This window comes from Chrysemys picta, chromosome 8 (genome assembly GCF_011386835.1).
Source record: "Chrysemys picta bellii isolate R12L10 chromosome 8, ASM1138683v2, whole genome shotgun sequence".
Classification (NCBI taxonomy): Eukaryota; Metazoa; Chordata; order Testudines; family Emydidae; genus Chrysemys; species Chrysemys picta.
The window spans coordinates 54,255,433-54,273,795 of record NC_088798.1 but is presented as its reverse complement, the minus strand read 5'-3'; the positions used below and the strand labels follow the sequence as shown (position 1 = coordinate 54,273,795).

The following is an 18,363-nucleotide window of genomic DNA, read 5'->3' as shown; positions in this document are numbered from 1 at the left end:
GATTTAAGAGTTTGATATTTCTAAAACTAAATAATTAGAAAATATTGGATTAATCTAAAGAGAGCGAGCACACACTTGCACAACCCTCGTTTTTCCCCTTTCCGTGTCACCTTTAAGTATACCCAGGCTCCGACATGCTCATCTGATATGGGCACAACTACTAACATTCAGCACATCCACAGGGCAGGCATTTTTCCTAGCACAACTGCGTCTCTTTTGGACCAGCCTCGCAACACACACCAGGCTTGTTTCAGGTATATTGTGGGAAAATCTGTGCATATGTCCACATATTCGCTCACGTGCTGATGTGTGTTTTACAGGAGCCCCTGTGCTTTGGGATGTCCTCTCATACAAAGGCCTGATAGGCTGGAGACAGGGCCGGCCCCAGCTTTTTTGCTGCCCCAAGCGGCAAAAAAAAAAGAAAAGAAAAGAAAAACGTGATTGAGTTGCTGCTGAAGTGCCACCGAAGTGGAAGACAGGGAGTGAAGGACCCGCCGCCGTAGACCAAAGCAGGCCGATTGAGCTGCCGCTGAAGTGCCGCTGCTGCCGCCCCGGATGTGCCGCCCCAGCAACAGACAAACTGACGCCCCTTTTTATTGGCCGCCCCAGGCACCTGCTTCCTTCGCTGATTCCTGGAGCTGGCCCTGGCAGGAGAAGTGGCTAATCCAGTTACACCAACACAGTCAGGCAGTTGCATGTACAGTGCACAAGAACTATGCAGACTCCAGTTCAAGCCCAGAAACTGTTGCAGACCCGCTTATAGCATACCCTCATGGCTAGGAACTGAGGGCCAGGCTCAGCCCTGGCATTAGAAGTTGACTTTGATGGGAATTTGCAGAACTGAATTTGATCCTGTGTGTGGACATACAAACCGTGTGTGGAGTCAGCCATGTTACAACCTACATACAAACTTGGAAAGAACATTGCAGTGAAACTTGCCAGAGATTCTAGTTCCTATGAATCCTCAAATAGGGTAGATTTTGTGCAATTTGGAGTTGCGGAACAAAAAGCTCAGACAACTCTAATTATTTTCACTGATTAAATGCAGAGCCACCTGCGCTGCTGCACTTCCAGTGTTCTGACACCTCAAGAGATTTAAAAACAAGTGCTTGTTCTGTTTCATTGTAGGAGCCATGATGTAAGGCCTCAATACAAAGCTATTTGGGGATGTGGAGCAAAATCTGAAACTGAGGCCACCCACCCTTCCATAAACCCTGATGATAGGCCCAGAGGTGGTCGGGTTGGCAAGTGAGCCCACCCTGCAGTGGCAGTTCTCATCCCGTGGGGCTGGACCCAGTTCCTCACTCCTGGCACACGGGGGGTGCAGTGCTGCTCAGATTTGGCCTGGTCACCTCTTTGTCATGATGGACGGGTGCTGGGCCAAACCCGAATGATGCTGCAACCTCATGCAACAGGTTACAATACCAGTCACTCAGATTTGGCCCAGTTGTCCTTCCATTGTGACAAAGGGAGGGCCGGACCAAATCTGAATGATGCTGCAACCCTGTGTACCAGGTTGCAACACCATGCAGTTTGCAGGTCCTCTGGAGTTCCTCGGGCAAACTGCACCCCCTCCAGGTGGCCCTGTTACAGATGCACACAGGGAAAACCGGTCAGTGGGGGTAGCCTCCCATACCCACCAGCTTAGAGACATATTAGAGAAAAGCTCTGTCAGTTACATAACTCAGCACTGCTAACAGGAAGGAGAGAGTCAAGCAATAAGGCCATTTCGAGGATTCCTCCAAACATAATCTCAGGGAGGAGACAAGTGATGCTCAGGGAGTGAATTTTCATTTGGTGACCAGATGCTTAGCAGTACAAATCCTAGTGACTTTAAGCGAGCTCATGCACACAGAGCACTATAAATCTCCACATGACAAACATACTGATCATGCTCGGTACTTATGTACCATCATCCACCTAAGGATCTCAGTGTGCTTCCCATTCTCAAAGCACTAATTAATAGTCAAAAATTCCTTGTGAAGTAGGTCATATTGATATTATTAAAGGTGGGTTGGTCCGTTGGTATTTTTAAAAGAAGTTTGTCTTTTTTCGGTTGTGCACGATCCCCAAGCAGCTTGTGATCTCCCTTGGATGTATCTGTGATTTGAAATTACTCAGGGAATCATTTCAACAGATAACCCTTGCCCCATCAACCATGAATGAGCTGTTCATTGTCCGTAGTTAGTTACCTCTGATAGGATACTTAGGTCACATGGTACCATTTCTGGTAGCTGATTGGAGCTGAAATAGGAGACGGAAGAGGCTTGGTGCCTGGGAAAGAATTGGCGGTGAGGAAAGGGAAAGAAGAGGAGAAGGAGCATGAAGAGGAGAAGATAGAGCTGAGGCCCACTGGCAGCATAGGGCAGGCTTGCACAGCTGCTGCCCATGGCCGTACTTGTTCTGTGGATTAAGGTCTCCGACACTGTCAATACAGCTTCATACAGGAAAGTTAAAGGAATGGGAGATAAGCAAGAAGAGGAGAGGCAGTGGTCACTAGAATAAAAGACTTTAGGCCATTCAGAAGCACCCTTAAAGTTAGTCACAGTCCGGCACAGCTGTGTGACAACCAAGAGTCCAGAGAGGAGACTCCCAATTTAAAAAAGGTTTCTGAGAAATACAACCGCAGAAAAACACATTGACCAAATGTTACTGAAGTCCGCTGAGTTTTAGGGGTGTATGTCAGGGTAGAATTCAACCCACTGCCTTTAAGTATTAATCTTTGAACTGAAGGGAATCTGCACATCTCCACTGAGTAGCCTTCCCTGCCTGTGAGCTCACCAACATACCTGCCTGGCGGCTTGAGAAGGCAAAGACAATGATGTCATCAAAGGTCCAGGTGTAGTCCTGGTGTGGGGGGTAAAACATCAGCTTGTCCGAAGCCTCTTTCCTCAGGTCAACGAGGAATGTGGAGTGAACCATCGGGACAGCAAAACAGCCCAACCTCTTCCATTCCCTGATCAGGGCATAATCCGGTGTCTTTCTGTAATAGCCCTGAAATGTGAAGATCCAGCACTTTATTACCATGAGACATTTCAAATGACTAGCCTACTGACTCTTTTCAGTAGAGCTTGACCAGTGCCAAAATCCCAGGTTCTCTCATTCCCAATTTTTGGGGCTGTTTGACATCTGCACTTGGAACTGAATTTCCCAAATTGCCCCACTCTTTCTTATGGGCTGACCCAAACCTCTGGGTACAAGTACCCCCAAACCTTACAGCATGACCCCATCTTCCCTTTTCAGCAGCTAATGGAGACCTAAGCTGTACTACTGCAAAGTTCCTTGGCGGCAAAGCTTCAAAGCCAGCCTGGCCAGGTGTTACTCCCTGACTCTCTAAAACCTACATTTGCACACACATCTCCAAGACTAATCCTGCAAAGTGCTGAGCACCCTCAACTTCCACTGAAGTCAATGGGAGAGGAGGGTACTGAGCAGCTCACAGTATCAGGCCCTTCCCTAATTACGGCAATCCCCTTAAAAATCAAATCCCCTTTCTGCTCCAGGGCTGTCAGGCAGGCACAACGCTGGTCTTGATACTGCATCCGTTGAAGTCTATGGGAATTTTCTCATTGTCTCAATAGCAACTAGAACAGGCCCTTTGTCAACAATGGGACAGATTCCTCCCACTAGAAACTGGGTGGGTTCAATTTGTCTTCTTCCTGAATCTCTGGGCTAGCTGTGCCAGAGGGTGGATTCACCCCAGGGCAGAACAGCTTTAATGTCCACTTGGGATTCCAGGGGGTTCCACCAAAGGGGTTTGCCTAGGACAGATGCTTGATCAGCATGTTACTTGTGTCTGCCTCCCAGGTGGACCTTCCATCAGTGTGGGCTCACAACCTGGGTTGTGGTGGCTTAAATCTGGCCTTTGCCCATGTAATGCTACTAACACAATCAGTGATGGAAATAACAACCTAATACTCAGGCTGAGGCAGTCCTAATACATTGATCAGATGTCTGAACAATGACAAGGACTGGCGTGGATCCATAGCAAATTCTGGTCTTCTTAAAATAAAATAATAATCATAAAATAAACAACAACAATCCTAATTCCTGAATGTTCCACAAGTATCCCAGCAAACAGACGTAAGTTGAGCAAACACCTTTCGGTGCCTTTTCTCTCTCTCTCTCTCCACGTAAGTTGTGCATCATCAGGAAAGGCTCCAGCTTGTCAGTTTTGCTGCCAAACCTTCCAACAGTTATTTTCCTGAGAAGTAGATGTTGAGCTCTTCAGCTCGGTCTTTGGATTGCTACTGTTGCTCTGCACTGTTGCTGCTGCTGCACCCTGCTTTTCATGCTTGTTCTAGCCGCTATTCCTGCACTAGTCCCCAGAAGAAAACAGACCAAGAGGAGTGTGAAACCATTGGGCTAGAAGTGTCAAAACTAGGAGTGGCCAGAAAAAAAAAAGTGGATGTTTAGTTTTCACTCTAACCATTATTTACCAGGAAGTCTGTAGATCATATTTTCATCTTGTTTTTCTTTTCTTTACTGTCTTTTCTTAGCTAACATCAATAATGATGGGAAACTTGTTACCAGAGTTGTAGAATTCTGTGCCAAATCCTCTGCTGGTGGAAACTGGCTGTGATCTATTAAAGTCGACCGAGCAATGCTGATTTATGTCAGCTGTGAATCTGATCCCTTCTTTCTGAAGGCTTAAAGGGATGCTACCACCAGGATTCTCATACATTTTTAAACTTTCTTTATCCATATGTTTACTAATAACAATTCCTAATAACAAACTCAAGAATTGAAGAAGTTTAGGATGCTGTCCTGCAATTTTTTACTTACATGAGTAGTCTTTAGTCTGGCCTGTAATCCCAGTGATGTCATTGGGAGAATAAGGAGTTACAAAATTGGCCACAGAGTAAGGAAGAGCAGGAAGTTCTTTCTACACTTTTCCCTGTAGCGCCAATAAAATTAATAATGAATTTCTGGATTTCTCTTCAAAATATTAAAACAAAGAGTTGGGTCAGGGCAAGACTATAGAATTGGAAATATTTATATGTATGAGTCAGAGCAATTAAAGAACCTGAAATTAAATTATTTTCTCTGAATCTGAAAATGTTTCTGTTTAATTAATTCTCTTGCAAAACTCATTTACGGATAAAGAGACATTTATCAACTTTGGAATCTCTCAATCTCATTATGGCCCTAAAACTATAATAATTTCTAGAGTGTGCAATATTTTTGTTAGTAATATATACCAAAGTATAGATAGGGAATAAATTATTAGGAGTGCCGTGAACAGAACAGGGCTTGAGTCTCCTCTCTAAATCAGTTTCTGGAATACTGCACTGTATAAATCTGGTCGAAGTGCAAGGAGAAATGCTCACACAATGGAGTAGAGTATGGAGAAGAGTAAACTCTTAATTGATTTGTGCCAGAATACTGGAAAACCCAGGCTAAAATTATGTATCCGTGGTATTTAATTTCATTCAGATTACACAGAACATAGGGAATCACCTCCCATAGACATCAGTGCAACTGTGGGTATACTGGTATGTATACTTGGTGGGATTGGGCCATTACACATTATTTTTTGGTTACAAACAGCCTCACTTATAAAACATGCTCAGTCTCCTCAGGATTTAGCTTTTTCTAAGGAGGAGCCCCAGCTAAGGAAACAGGCCCCAGAAATTTGCTTGTGCTCTATATCAAGGCTAAACGCCACTTTGCTCACTGCCATCATTTGATGATAACACAAAACCAGCACCTCAAAATGTTGATTGCATTGAACATTGTAAAGTCCACTTGGGGTCAGCTCCAAGAACCCCAGGGAGCAGCAGCCAGGTTCTCTGATGTCTACAATAATGGATGGCCGCTGAGTTAACTCTGCTCCTGTCTCTCTATTTCCTTCATATCAGCCCCACCCACCTCTACAGACCTTCATGCTCCTGGATGATTAATGAGAACTCTTCCCCCACCCTCCCACACACACCTGCTTATTAATCCTCTGAGATCCCAGCCCTTCAGGAGTATTCGAAGAGCCACCGATTCCCACATGAATAAAAACCCTCATAATCCCCAACCACATCCCCACCCACCCCAATTGTCCTCTGCCTGCCATGCCAAGATTCTAATGGCTTTTGCAGCTGGTTGACCCCATGCTGCTCCCCACAATGAAGCAGGAGAGCAGGACCCAGCAACAGAAGGAGGTGGGGCAAGGCTCAGAGGCAGAGGAAGGAGGAAAGGTTCCAAGCCAGAGAGAGTCAGAACAGCAGAAGCTTAGGAGAGGATTCCCTAAAAGCTTTCCCTCCTCCATTTATTCCCAGGATCCTGAAAAGACCGAAGCTTCCCCTGATTTACCTCCAGTGTCTCCTACTGTAATGATGTTTGCAACTCTGCCTCTGAGGAAGGAGCGAGCTTACGTGGCTGCCTAATGCTCAAATCAGCCTGATTTGCATCACAGGTGGAGCAGCATCCCTTCAGAATAGAGAGCAGTCTGCACTGCAAGGCAGCTCAGGAAGACAGCAAAATTGATGTGGGGCCCACAGCATCACAGGCAAATGTGGGGTGAGTGGAGCCTGGTTGTAATAACTCGGCCAAATGTGATGTGAGCAGAGCCCTACTGTAATAACAGGGCCTCCAAATTTACCCTAATAGTGAGTTTACTGTCAAAAGGATGCAAAAGTTCTTAAGACATCACAACAACCTATAATAACAAATGTTGATGGGAAAATGTATGAAAACCAGAAAGAGAGAGAGAGAGCGAGACTAAATTAGTCCAGACAAAAAGGGCCTTCTCATATGGTTTATGGACTGTGTTAAAATCATGCTCGGTAGAAACATAAGATGTGGAACCAGAAATTAATGAACCAAAATTGGTATGTCAGAAACTAGACCTAATTGGTGGACAAAATAATGAGGAGATGGACTATTCCACCCAACGCTGCCTTTTTGGGTCTTTAAAGAAAGAGACTTTGGGGGGGAGAATACGAAAGAAGAGATGGCAGCTACTGGTGTGAGTGTCACCATCATGGCTGCCAACCCCACCGTTTCCCAGGTCCCTGGGTCTCCATCACTTTGATCCTGAGAGATGACCTGACCAGACCAAACTAAAGAGAGAGGGAGCCAGACCTCCCTCATCACCACTTTTACCAGCTCCAGCTGAACCCTAGATACCACCTGGGATGAAATGGGATTGGACTTTAACTGCAGCAGCAACAGCAGCAGAATCTCCATCTCAGCTCAACTAACTTCTCTTTTCCTCAAAAGGACAGTTATCACTATCTTTGATACCATCTGTAAGGGTGTGGACTCACCCCTGCAGCGCCTCCTGCTGGTCTCTGTTGGGAATTAGCTCTGCCAGCCTTGGAGTGCCCTGTGATCTGCCTTGCCGCTGGCCCCGTGTCCCTCCCAGGACCCCGGTGCCCCTTTTCTCTGGGTGCTGCCCCCTGGCAGTAACCCCTCAGTCTTAGGATCTCCCCTTCCCAGGGAACCCCCACCCACTATCCCCACCTCGCTTCAGTATACGGCTACTGCCAGTCATTGCCTAGCCCCCATGCCCTGGGGCAGACTGCAGTATCAGCCTACTCATCACTGGCAAGGTTGGGTTTGGACCTGCTGCCTTTGCCTACCTCTGGGCTGCCCTCTGCAACCCCCAGTACCTGTTGGCCTTATGCTAGGCCACAGCCTGGGGCTTTCCAGGCTGGAGCTCCCCAGCTCCTCTGCCTTTCCCCAGCCCTGTTCCACTCAGGTACCCTGTCTCTAGCTCCCTGCAGCCAGGCCCTTCTTTCTCTGAATACAGAGAGAGAGTTCTTCTGGGCCTCTGGCTCACAGACTTTTATAGGGACCAGCTGGGCTTGACTGGGGCATAGCCCAGCTGTGACTACTTCCCCAATCAGCCTAACTTTTCCCTGCCACAGCCCTCTCCCTGGCTGTTTTAAGCCCTTCAGGGCAGGAGCGAGGTAACCACCCTGCTACACCATCTAAGACAGCGAGAGGGTAATCCGAGGGAGGGCTGTCAATTTGTTTACATTTCTATGGCTGCCCGCAGCTCCCAGTGGCCATGGTTCACCATTCCCTGCCAATGGAAGCTGCGGGAAGCGGCGTGGGCCGCAGGGACATGCTGGTCACCACTTCCCACAGCTCCCATTGGCCGGGAACAGCGAACTGCAGCCACTGGGAGCTGCAGGCAGCCGTGCAAATGTAAACAAACTGTCTTGCGGCCTGCCAGCGGATTACGCTGAAGAGCCATGTGCGGCCTGTGGGCCGCAGGTTACCCACCACTGATGTAAGAGATGGTCAAACAAGGGGGGGGGGGGTTTCCTTTTAAAACTCTCTCCAGCTCAAGGGAAAGGGAACAAGGGTTGTTGTTAAAATGAAAGCCTCACTGAACACTTTGCATTTCAACTGCTTTAACTGTTTTTCCTTCTTTTTTGTATTTTTAATAGACAGGATTTTTAATGGTGTATTTGCTGAGATCACTGTAGACCAAACACCGAATCTTGTTTAATGCTGGACAGTAACTGGGTTATGTTAACATCCTTGGGCCCCTATATTCCACCTAAATTAATACAACACCCCAGTGAAAGCTCACACGAGGCAGCCCCCGATGCTGTTCACTAACCCCATTGAATATGTGACTTGCCTGAGGGGTGATACCACACCAGAAATTAGAATAGAGAGAGCGAGACTCCAGCATTGGTGCCACCACGGTCTTGTTCTCTGCTATCATCAGGTTCAGGGTCTCTGGATTGGTGAGCAAGTTATCTGCGTCTACAAACTAGAGAAGGAAAAGGGAGAAAAGACTTTTTCAACACAGATAAAGTACCGGTACTTTTACAATGTTCCTTCCTAGGAGAGGCGGTGGTTGAATGGCTCACGAAATTAGCAATGGGCTAGAGACACTTTTGCCTCTAAGTCACTGATCTGAATCCAATCTGGGTTGACAGTCACTTTAGTTGTTACCATCTGATGGCTACTGAGAGCCCATGTGAAAGGAGTTGATGGGCTCGGTCTATTTCCCAGTGGACAAGAGTCCACTATATAAATACCACATCTAGCAGTGGCACTAATTAGCAGCTTCTGTGGAAAGGCCACTGAATGGGAAGAGAGACTGAACTTGCTTCTTCTCCTAAAGGAGATCATGAGGGAGGCTTGCACTGCCAGTGCCCACGCTGGATGTTATATGGAGAGACAGCAGCATTGGCTCCTCAGAGCAGGCACTCCCCACCCGTTTGGAGTCCGATACAGAAAGACTGTTGATCACTGCTGTAAAGTGGTTCAGATCCCACCCTTCCATGCTGTTCTGCCAAACTTCTTTCTGATGTCACCAAACTTCACTAATAGGTGCCCTTTTTAGAATCCTGCTGGCTATCACCAGCAGAACTACATTCACTGGCAAACATAGTCCAGTCTCTGTGAGTGGATCCCTGGGCACATGCTGAGCCCCATTGTACTCAGCAGGGCTCTGCACATAGATCTAATTGCAATACTGGGGCCTCACACACACAGTCTGTTGCGGATCAGATCAGCTGATTCCACAGGTGTTTTTCAAGCCGAATTCAGAGCAAACAAAGAGCTCTTCTTTTAGAAGGGAGGAACTTTTGGCAGACATTTGTGGGACTGATCAGAGCTCAGAGATGGTTTGTTTCTGCCCACTTCCCCCACTCCAAGCATGGCTGCAGAATGACTGCCTGAAAGTGTTCTGCCCAACTGCAGTTAACAAACCAAACCTCTCTTTTACCATGATGTAGTCTGACCACTTTTCTCTGGCAGTTCGCAGAGCTGCCTGCCTGAGTTTCATCACATGGGTAAACCTGGAGCTCGGCCAGTGTTTTGGCCCAATTTCATCGGGGTAAGACCTATGAAAGAAAAACAAACAGTTACTGCCTCCTGGCTCTGTCCATGCTGCAGCACCCCTGGTCATTACATTTCCCTTCTGACTTCAGCATAAAAGGAAAATAGACAGTCACCTCAACTGACCCAGGCAGCAGGAGAGCAGAAATGAAAAGGCAGGTTCTGAGGAAAAGTTTATTCCTGGAGTTTGTACACAAGGCTCTACAGAACACACCGTGCTACAGCATTTCCTGCCTCACACGTGGCTACGGTGAAAAAAGGGTGATGTCAAAAACAGCTTCTCATTCAGTGGGCCAGATTCTCTGCTTGTGTAAACCAGTGTCATTCCACTGAAGTCAGTGCAATCATGTTGATTTATACCAGCTGAGGATCTGACCTCATATAGCTACTCCCTGCTAGATATTAAGAGTCACATCTGTTCACATTACTCCCCTGCACCCAGCAGAGCCAACACAGCTCATGGAGAGTAATCTGGATTCTTTCATGGCTTGTACATCATTAGCCATTGTTACCTAAAGCCCAATCCCGACAAACTAACACTTAATGCTAAACTTAATGGGACTAATCTTGTGAGTCAAGTTACACATGTGCTTAATGGTTTTGAGGCTTGGAGTTTGTGTTCTGATAGCAGAATCTTCATTACTGATGAGGATGTGGGAGAAAGAAAGAAACCAAGGGCCAGATCCTCAGCTGATATAAATGGATCAGACTCCACTGATCTCAACAGTAGAGGAGCTGGCTCTGAAAAATTCATATTCACTAAAAAGCAAAGTTTTTTTTACAAAACCTAAAGGAGAAAGTTTCCAAGATTAAAATTTAAAAAGTCCAGTGGAAAGAGGATTGTTATTGAAAATTAAGCAAACATTGCCCTGCAAGATTTGCAAGACAAACACCAGAGCACTATGTTGTCAAATAAGACCCTGAATGTGAAAGTGATTGCAGACAAATGTGAATTCGGTGTCTTTGTCCAACCTGGGAGAAATGCAAAAAAGTTTTTAAAAAAACCAGCACAAAGGATGGAAATTAAATTATATTTTTAAAATCCTCTCACTTTCATAATCTGAAATCTTGTTAATAGGTGAAGATTTTTGTTCTTTAATATGGATGTCAAAAAAGGTAGGACAAAAAGTAAAGACAAGTAGTAATGGGTTTAGTCTGCAGCAAGGGAGATTTAGGTTAGATATTAGGAAAAACTTTCTAACTCTAAGGATAGTTAAGCTCTAGAATAGGTTTCCAAGAGAGGTTATAGAATCTCCATCATTGGAGGCTCTTAAGAACAGGTTGGACAAACACCTGTCAAGGATGGTCTGTGTTTATGTGTTTCTGCCTCAGTGCAGGGGCTTGGACAACCTCTCGAGGTCCCTTCCTGCACTACATTTCTATGATCTTCTTTAAACTCAACAGTGTCCCTTTAAGTATCAACTTAAGTACTATGGTGGAGAATGGTTTGGAAGAGTCATCTGAGGGAAGGGATCAGAAGGAGACCCCATCGACCGGAAGGCATGGAATGCATTGTCCTAGGGATGGGGGTTCCATGACCACCAATCCCAAGAGGAGGAGACAGGTGGTGGTGGTCAGGGACTCCCTCCTAAGAGGGAAAGAGTCATCCATCTGCCTTCCAGACCAGGAAACTCGAGAACTGTGCTGCTTGCCTGGAGCTAGAATTCAGGATCTGACGGAATGTTTGCTGAGACTGATCAAGCCCTCGGACCGCTACCCCTTCCTACTTCTCCATGTGGGCACCAATGATACTGCCAAGAGTGACCTTAAGTGGGTCACAGCAGACTACGTGGCTCTGGGAAGAAGGATAAAGGAGTTTGAGGCACAAGTCGTATTCTCATCCATCCTCCCTGTTGAAGGAAAAGGCCCAGGTAGGGACCATTGAATTGTGGAGGTAAATGTGTGGTTACGCGGGTGATGTCAGAGAAAGGGCTTTGGATTCTTCGACCATGCGATGTTGTTCCAGGAAGAAGGATTGCTAGGAAGAGATGGAATCCACCTAACGAAGAGAGGGAAGAGCATCTTCTCAGGCAGGCTTGCTAACCTAGTGAAGAGGGCTTTAAACTAGGTTCACCGGGGGATGGTGACCTAAGCCCGGAGGTAAGTGGGGAAGTGGAATACTGGGAGGAAACAAGGAGAAGGGTGCAACAGGGGAGGCATCCTGATTCATACTGAGAAAGTGGGGCAATCAGCTGGTTATCTTAGGTGCCTGTACACAAACGCAAGAAGCCTGGGAAAGAAGCAGGAAGAATTGGAAGTCCTGGCACAATCAAGGAACTATGATGTGATTGGAATAAGTGTTGGTGTGGTAACTCACATGACTGGAGCACTGTCATGGATGGGTATAAACTGTTCAGGAAGGACAGGCGTGGGAGAAAAGATGGAGGAGTTTTCCTGTATGTAAGGGAGCAGTATGATTACTCAGAGCTCCAGTATGAAACTGGAGAAAAGCCTGTTGAGAGTCTTTGGGTTAAGTTTAGAGGTGAGAGCAACAAGGGTGATGTCGTGGTGGGTGTATGCTATAGACCACCAGACCAGGAGGATGAGGTAGACGAGGCTTTTTTCAGACAACAGAAGTTTCCAAATGACATGGGGGACTTCAAATCCCCCTGACATCTGCTGGGAGAGCAATACAGCAGTGCACAGACAATCCAGGAAGTTTTTGGAGAGCGTTGGAGACAACTTCCTGGAGCAAGTGCTGGAGGAACCAACTAGGGGCCGTGCTCCTCTTGACCTGCTGCTCACAAACAAATTGGTAGGGGAAGTAGAAGTTGATGGGCAATAGGGACCAAGAGATGGTCAAGTTCAGGATCCTGACAAAAGGAAGAAAGGAGAGCAGCAGAATATGGACCCTGGCCTTCAGAAAAGCAGATTTTGACTCCCTCAGGGAACTGAAGGGCAGGATCCCCTGGGAGGCTAATATGAGGAGGAAAGGAGTCCAGGAGAGCCGGCTGTATTTTAAAGAAGCCTTATTGAGGGCGCAGGAACAAACCATCCCGATGTGCAGAAAGAATAGCAAATATGGCAGGTGACCAGCTTGGCTTAACAGAGAAATCTTCGGTAAGCTTAAACACAAAAAGGAAGATTACAAGAAGTGGAAACTTGGACAGATGAATAGGGAGGAGTATAAAAATATTGATCGAGCATACAGGGGTATAATCAGGAAGGCCAAGGCACAATTGGAGTTGCAGCTAGCAAGGTATGTGAAGGGTAACAAGAAGGTTTTCTACAGGTATGTTCGCAACAAGAAGAAGGTCAGGGAAAGTGTGGGACCTTTACTAAATGGGGGAGGCAACCTACTGACAGATGATGTGGAAAAAGCTGAAGTACTCAATGCTTTTTTTGCCTCGGTCTTCACAGAAAAGGTCAGCTCCCAGACTGCTGCAATGGGCAGCACAATATGGGCAGGAGGTGAGCAGCCTTCAGTGGTGAAAGAACAGGTGAAGGATTATTTAGAAAAGCTGGACATACACAAGTCCATGGGTCCAGAACTAATGCATCCGAGGGTGCCATGGGAGTTGGCTGATGTGATTGCAGAGCCGTTGGCCATTATCTTTGAAAACTCATGCCGATGGGGGGAGGTCCCGGATGACTGGAAAAAGGCTAATGTAGTGCCCATCTTTAAAAAAGGGAAGAAGGAGAATCCAGGGAACTACAGACCGATCAGCCTCACCTCAGTCCCTGGAAAAATCATGGAGCAGGTCCTCAAGGAATCCATTTTGAAGCACTTGGAGGAGAGGAAGGTGATCAGGAACAGTTAACATGAATTCACCAAGGGCAAGTCAATCCTGACCAATCTGATTGCCTTCTGTGATGAGATAACTGGCTCTGTGGATATGGGCAAAGCGGTGGACATGATACATCTTGACTTTGGCAAAGCTTTTGATATGGTCTCCCATAGTATTCTTGCCAGCAAGTTAAAAAACTATGGATTGGATGAATGGACTATAAGGTGGATAGAAAGTTGGCTAGATCGTCGGGTTCAACAGGTAGTGATCAACGACTCGATGTCTAGCTGGCAGCCTGTATCAAGTGGAGTGCCCCAGGGGTCGGTCCTGGGGCCGATTTTGTTCAACATCTTCATTAATGATCTGGATGCTGGGATGGATTGCACCCTCAGCAAGTTCGCAGATGACACTAAAATGAGGGGAGAAGTAGATATGCTGGTGGGTGGGGATAGGGTCCAGAGTGACCTAGACAAATTGGAGGATTGGGCCAAAAGAAATCTGATGAGGTTCAACAAGGACAAGTACAGAGTCCTGCACTTAGGACAGAAGAATCCCATGCACTGCTACAAGCTGGGGATCGACTGGCTAAGCGGCAGTTCTGCAGAAAAGGACCTGGGGATTACAGTGGACGAGAAGCTGGATATGAGTCAATAGTGTGCCCTTGTTGCCAAGAATGCTAACGGCATATTGGGCTGCATTATTAAGAGCACTGCCAGCAGATCGAGGGAAGTGATTATTCCCCTCTATTCGGCACTGGTGAGGCCACATCTGGAGTATTGTGTCCAGTTTTGGGCCTCCCACTACAGAAAGGATGTGGACAAATTGTAGAGATTCCAGCGGAGGGCAACCAAAATGATTAGGGGGCTGGGGCACATGACTTATGAAGAGAGCCTGAGGGAACTGGTCTTATTTAGTCTGCAGAAAAGAAGAGTGAGGGGGGATTTGATAGCAGCCTTCAACTACCTGAAGGGGGGTTCCTGAGAGGATGGAGCTAGGCTGTTCAAAGTGGTGGCAGATGACAGAACAAGGAGCAATGGTCTCAAGTTGCAGTGGGGGAGGTTTAGGTTGGATATTAGGAAAAACTATTTCACTAAGAGGGTGGTGAAGCACTGGAACGGGTTATCTAGGGAGGTGGTGGAATCTCCATCCTTAGAGGTTTTCAAGGCCTGGCTTGACAAAGCCCTGGCTGGGATGATTTAGTTAGGGTTGGTCCTGCTTTGAGCAGGGGATTGGACTAGATGACTCCTTAGGTCTCTCCCAACCCTAATCTTCTATGATTCTATGATTCTAACTAAATGATAGTTTCCCTCAAGATTTCTTCCTCAGGCTTGCACTAATTCCCTGGAGGGAAAATTACTGAATATTGAAAGCCAGGGACAGAGTTTTGACCGGGGTTGGGGAGATGGAGCACGTTTCCGTGAGTCTCCTGGAAAATAAGGAACCAATCTTTAATTCATTGTACCTTTCAGGGAGATTTTTTGGGTGTGCAAGGAAGGCAGGCTCACATGGGAAATGACTGAATAGAACTGCTTTCTGCTGATAGGTCGCCATCTGGCAAAGTCCTTAACTTTAAACACATGAGTATTCCCACTGAAGTTAAAGATGTGCTTAAGTGCTTTGCTGAGACAGGGCCTTAAAGAATCTGAGTGTAAATCCTGCAACAATCATTTGTTTAAACCACCATTGGTTTAAAGATTTCTATAATCTTGATATTGAAACCCCCAAACCGTTTAGGAAATCACTGGCCATGATACTCACTGAGGCTCCTCCATAGGCCTCCACTCCACATAATGATACAGTTTTTGCACATTCTTCAGCCACTCTCTGAGGATCTCTGTGGTGTTATCAACGTTATGGTCAGTGGCTGCCCTGGAGAAATAAGGGCACAAAGAATCCCATTAATGTAGCATCTGAATAATAGACACAGACTGGACAGGGTAGGACCAGATTCTTTCTTGACAAAGAAATGCTCTCAAATGGGAGGACATACATTGTATATAAATAGTAAAGTGCACCTGTATGCTGGCTGGCACCCCTGTAACTTTCCTCCTGTCCTGGCCTAGGACAGATTAGGCCTGCCAGGAGCTCATATAATCTGCACTGGAAGTGTGTGTATAGTTCCAAATCCTGGTAAGAGACATACACACAAATCCATTCAACCCCCCCTTAGGATTCCCCTCGTGGGATTCTCTCTGCAGCACCTGTCTGGGTATGTCTACACTGCAATTAAAAACTGCCAGCTGGCCCGGGCTAAAAGCTCGGACTCAGGAGCTGTTTAATTGCAGTGTAGATATTAGTGCTCAGGCTTGAGCCCTGGATCTAGGACCCTGTAAGGTGGGAGGGTCCCAGAGCTCAGGAGTCCATAGGAAAAGGCCCGCGGCTTCTTCAACTGTTTCTGCCACCCGCTTTTCTGAGGTTGAATGTGTGCACTCGTGTTGTAAGAATCGGGTATAAAATAGCCCCAACTGAAATCAAATCTCAGCAGGGTAGATTCAGCCCTTCATGCTCCCTAAGCTGAGCACCACTTCCCTTTTGCTCTGTTTCCAATGCAATTTACTATGATTGGGTCTTTTGCAGGAAACCTGACAGACTGGAGTCCTGACAGATTCACAGTAACACTAAGGATCCCACAGCACTTTTCCTAAGAGCTGGGATTTGCCCATTGGCATTGGACAAAATATCCCCTATCCTCAAAGCCATGCAGCGGGCTGAGTACTACCATGGTCCCAGAGGCAGACACATTTCAGTGGCACTGTATGGGGCAGATCCTTAGTTGTATAACATAGCATAGCTCCATGGACTTCACCCTGCTGAACCTGCTAAGGATCTGCGCCCTCTGTATTTAATTTATGCAGCGCTTTGAGATCTTTCAGGACAAGGTCTTAGGTATTTTTTCTTACAATATTATATGACCTTATGAGACACAAACAAGGTCTGATTCTTTTCTTGTTTACACTGGTTCCATATCAGTGAAGCTTTTGTCTCCAGGGAATTTACCCGGTTTAGTGAGAGGAAAATCAAGCTGGGAAAGAATTAAATAGCTTCAGGACAGAAAGAAAGAAAGAAAGAAAGAAGTAGCCCAGTGCCAATCCTAGGAGACTTATTGGTGTTCCTGGTTTCCCTCAATGAATATAAAAAGCCACGGCCTGTAACAGAAGACAGCGGTGGTTTTAGCCAGCTGCACCAATAACTTCAAGGGTTGTCTAACATTTACAATCCACATTCCTAAAATATCAGGGCACTCTTTTTAGTGGCCCTGCATTAGCAATCATTTGTGTTGCAGTAGCACTTAGGAGCCCCAGTCGTGGGACAGGCCCCCATTGTGGTAGGCGCTGTATAGACATAGAACAAAAAGACATGCCTTCCCCTAAGAGCTTCCAAGTGTGTCTCCCTTCACATTTTACAAGGTCCTAGTTACTCCTGATGACAGGGGAGGTTTCCAAGGGAGAGTTAGGCACACAATATGGTCAAGACAGGTTGTGTAGGTACCTAACTCCCCTTTGTGCCTTTGACAATATCCCCCAATTTTTCTATCCTGCTGAGTACATGTAAGGGAGAAGAAGAGGGTTTGACTGTAGTTTGGAGAGGGGAGTTGAAGCTCTGGCTCTGGTGTTGGGCCAGCCCCTTTATTACCGTGGGGCTGCTCTCTCACTTCACGCCAACGCCGAGTGTGGACTCTTTCTCCACTCAGCCCTGAGAACTACACAACCCCAGAATGTGAGCAGTATTGACATTCACGGGGAGAGCAAAGTGAAGGAAATAGGAAGAGATCGAGATAGTCATTAACAAAGGAAAAGCAATTTTCTTTAAAAAAAATGAATATGAGGGAACGTTCCCTTTCCCAGCTGTTGATATACAGACATGAGGTCTGTTCTTGAAGGCTGGAAAAGCAGCTCCCCTAGGAAATAAACGCTGGCTAGCTGAACAACCATCCTTATGGATTAAGCAGACAGACACATAGGCTGTGTTTTACAGAGTTACAGCAATTCCCCCGTTAGCAGCTAATTCACACTTATATCAATAGTGCCTCCTTGCTTGCTCCAGTCCAAGCGTGGAGACAGAAGTCTGCTCATACTGTCTGTTAGTGCAGGGATGCAACTATAGGGTTCTACAATGAGCTCCATAACTGTCCTTGTTTTTGAGAGAGGCGCAGCGCACACAGACCACATGTTCAGCATGCAGTGCTCCATGTTGTGCCAAGATGGAGCACTTTTTGAAAATAAACACTTGACTTGTGCTACACTAATTGCTGGAGTCTTTCATAAAACATTGCGATCAACACAAACACAAGTCTCAGTCCAGTTCTACTGGACAAGCGTCCTCTTCACAAAAACCTCCATAAAAAGCTGCACTAGCTGGCACTCGCCAAAGGGAGGCTGAGAGGTGAAATGAAATGGAAGCTGGTGGAATGGCTAGGTCATCAGAGAGGTCACTAGAGGGAAGCCTGCATAGCTGGAGCCTATGCTGTACCTACTCTGTGGGTTAGGGACTAAATCCTGTTCCCATTGGAGTTTTGCCAGTGACTTCACGGAGACAAGGATTTGGCTCAGATAAAGGATTTCAGTCTCCAGGTGTGTCCATCCAGTGGCATTTATAAGCCTTAAACTCTCAAACACAACAAAGTTAGTCACTTCTTGGATCACACATGCTCGGTGACTAGCAATTTGGCAAACCTTTACTTTTTCCAATTTAGAGCTTTAAAAATAGGCCATTCCCAACAGCTATTTTTGTTATTGTTCTCAGAACTATTTACATTTAACACCATTAAAAATCAGCATTCACCCATTGTTTACCGCAGCAGTATGCATCCGCCCTTGGGATAAGAAGTGACTGTGGT

At 46.4% G+C, this 18,363-nt stretch overlaps 1 protein-coding gene across 1 annotated transcript in view; it reads right to left on the bottom strand.

Moving 5' to 3' along the window:
* COLGALT2 (collagen beta(1-O)galactosyltransferase 2) overlaps positions 1-18,363 on the bottom strand; it is a 97,166-nt gene that overhangs the window by 23,342 nt on the left and 55,461 nt on the right. The window contains exons 2-5 of the mRNA XM_005290722.5: positions 15,285-15,395; positions 9,686-9,803; positions 8,588-8,722; positions 2,790-2,994 (exon numbers count right to left, since the gene is read on the bottom strand). Coding sequence (XP_005290779.1) covers positions 2,790-2,994; positions 8,588-8,722; positions 9,686-9,803; positions 15,285-15,395 — 569 coding nt within the window. The remainder of the gene's footprint in view (positions 1-2,789; positions 2,995-8,587; positions 8,723-9,685; positions 9,804-15,284; positions 15,396-18,363) is intronic.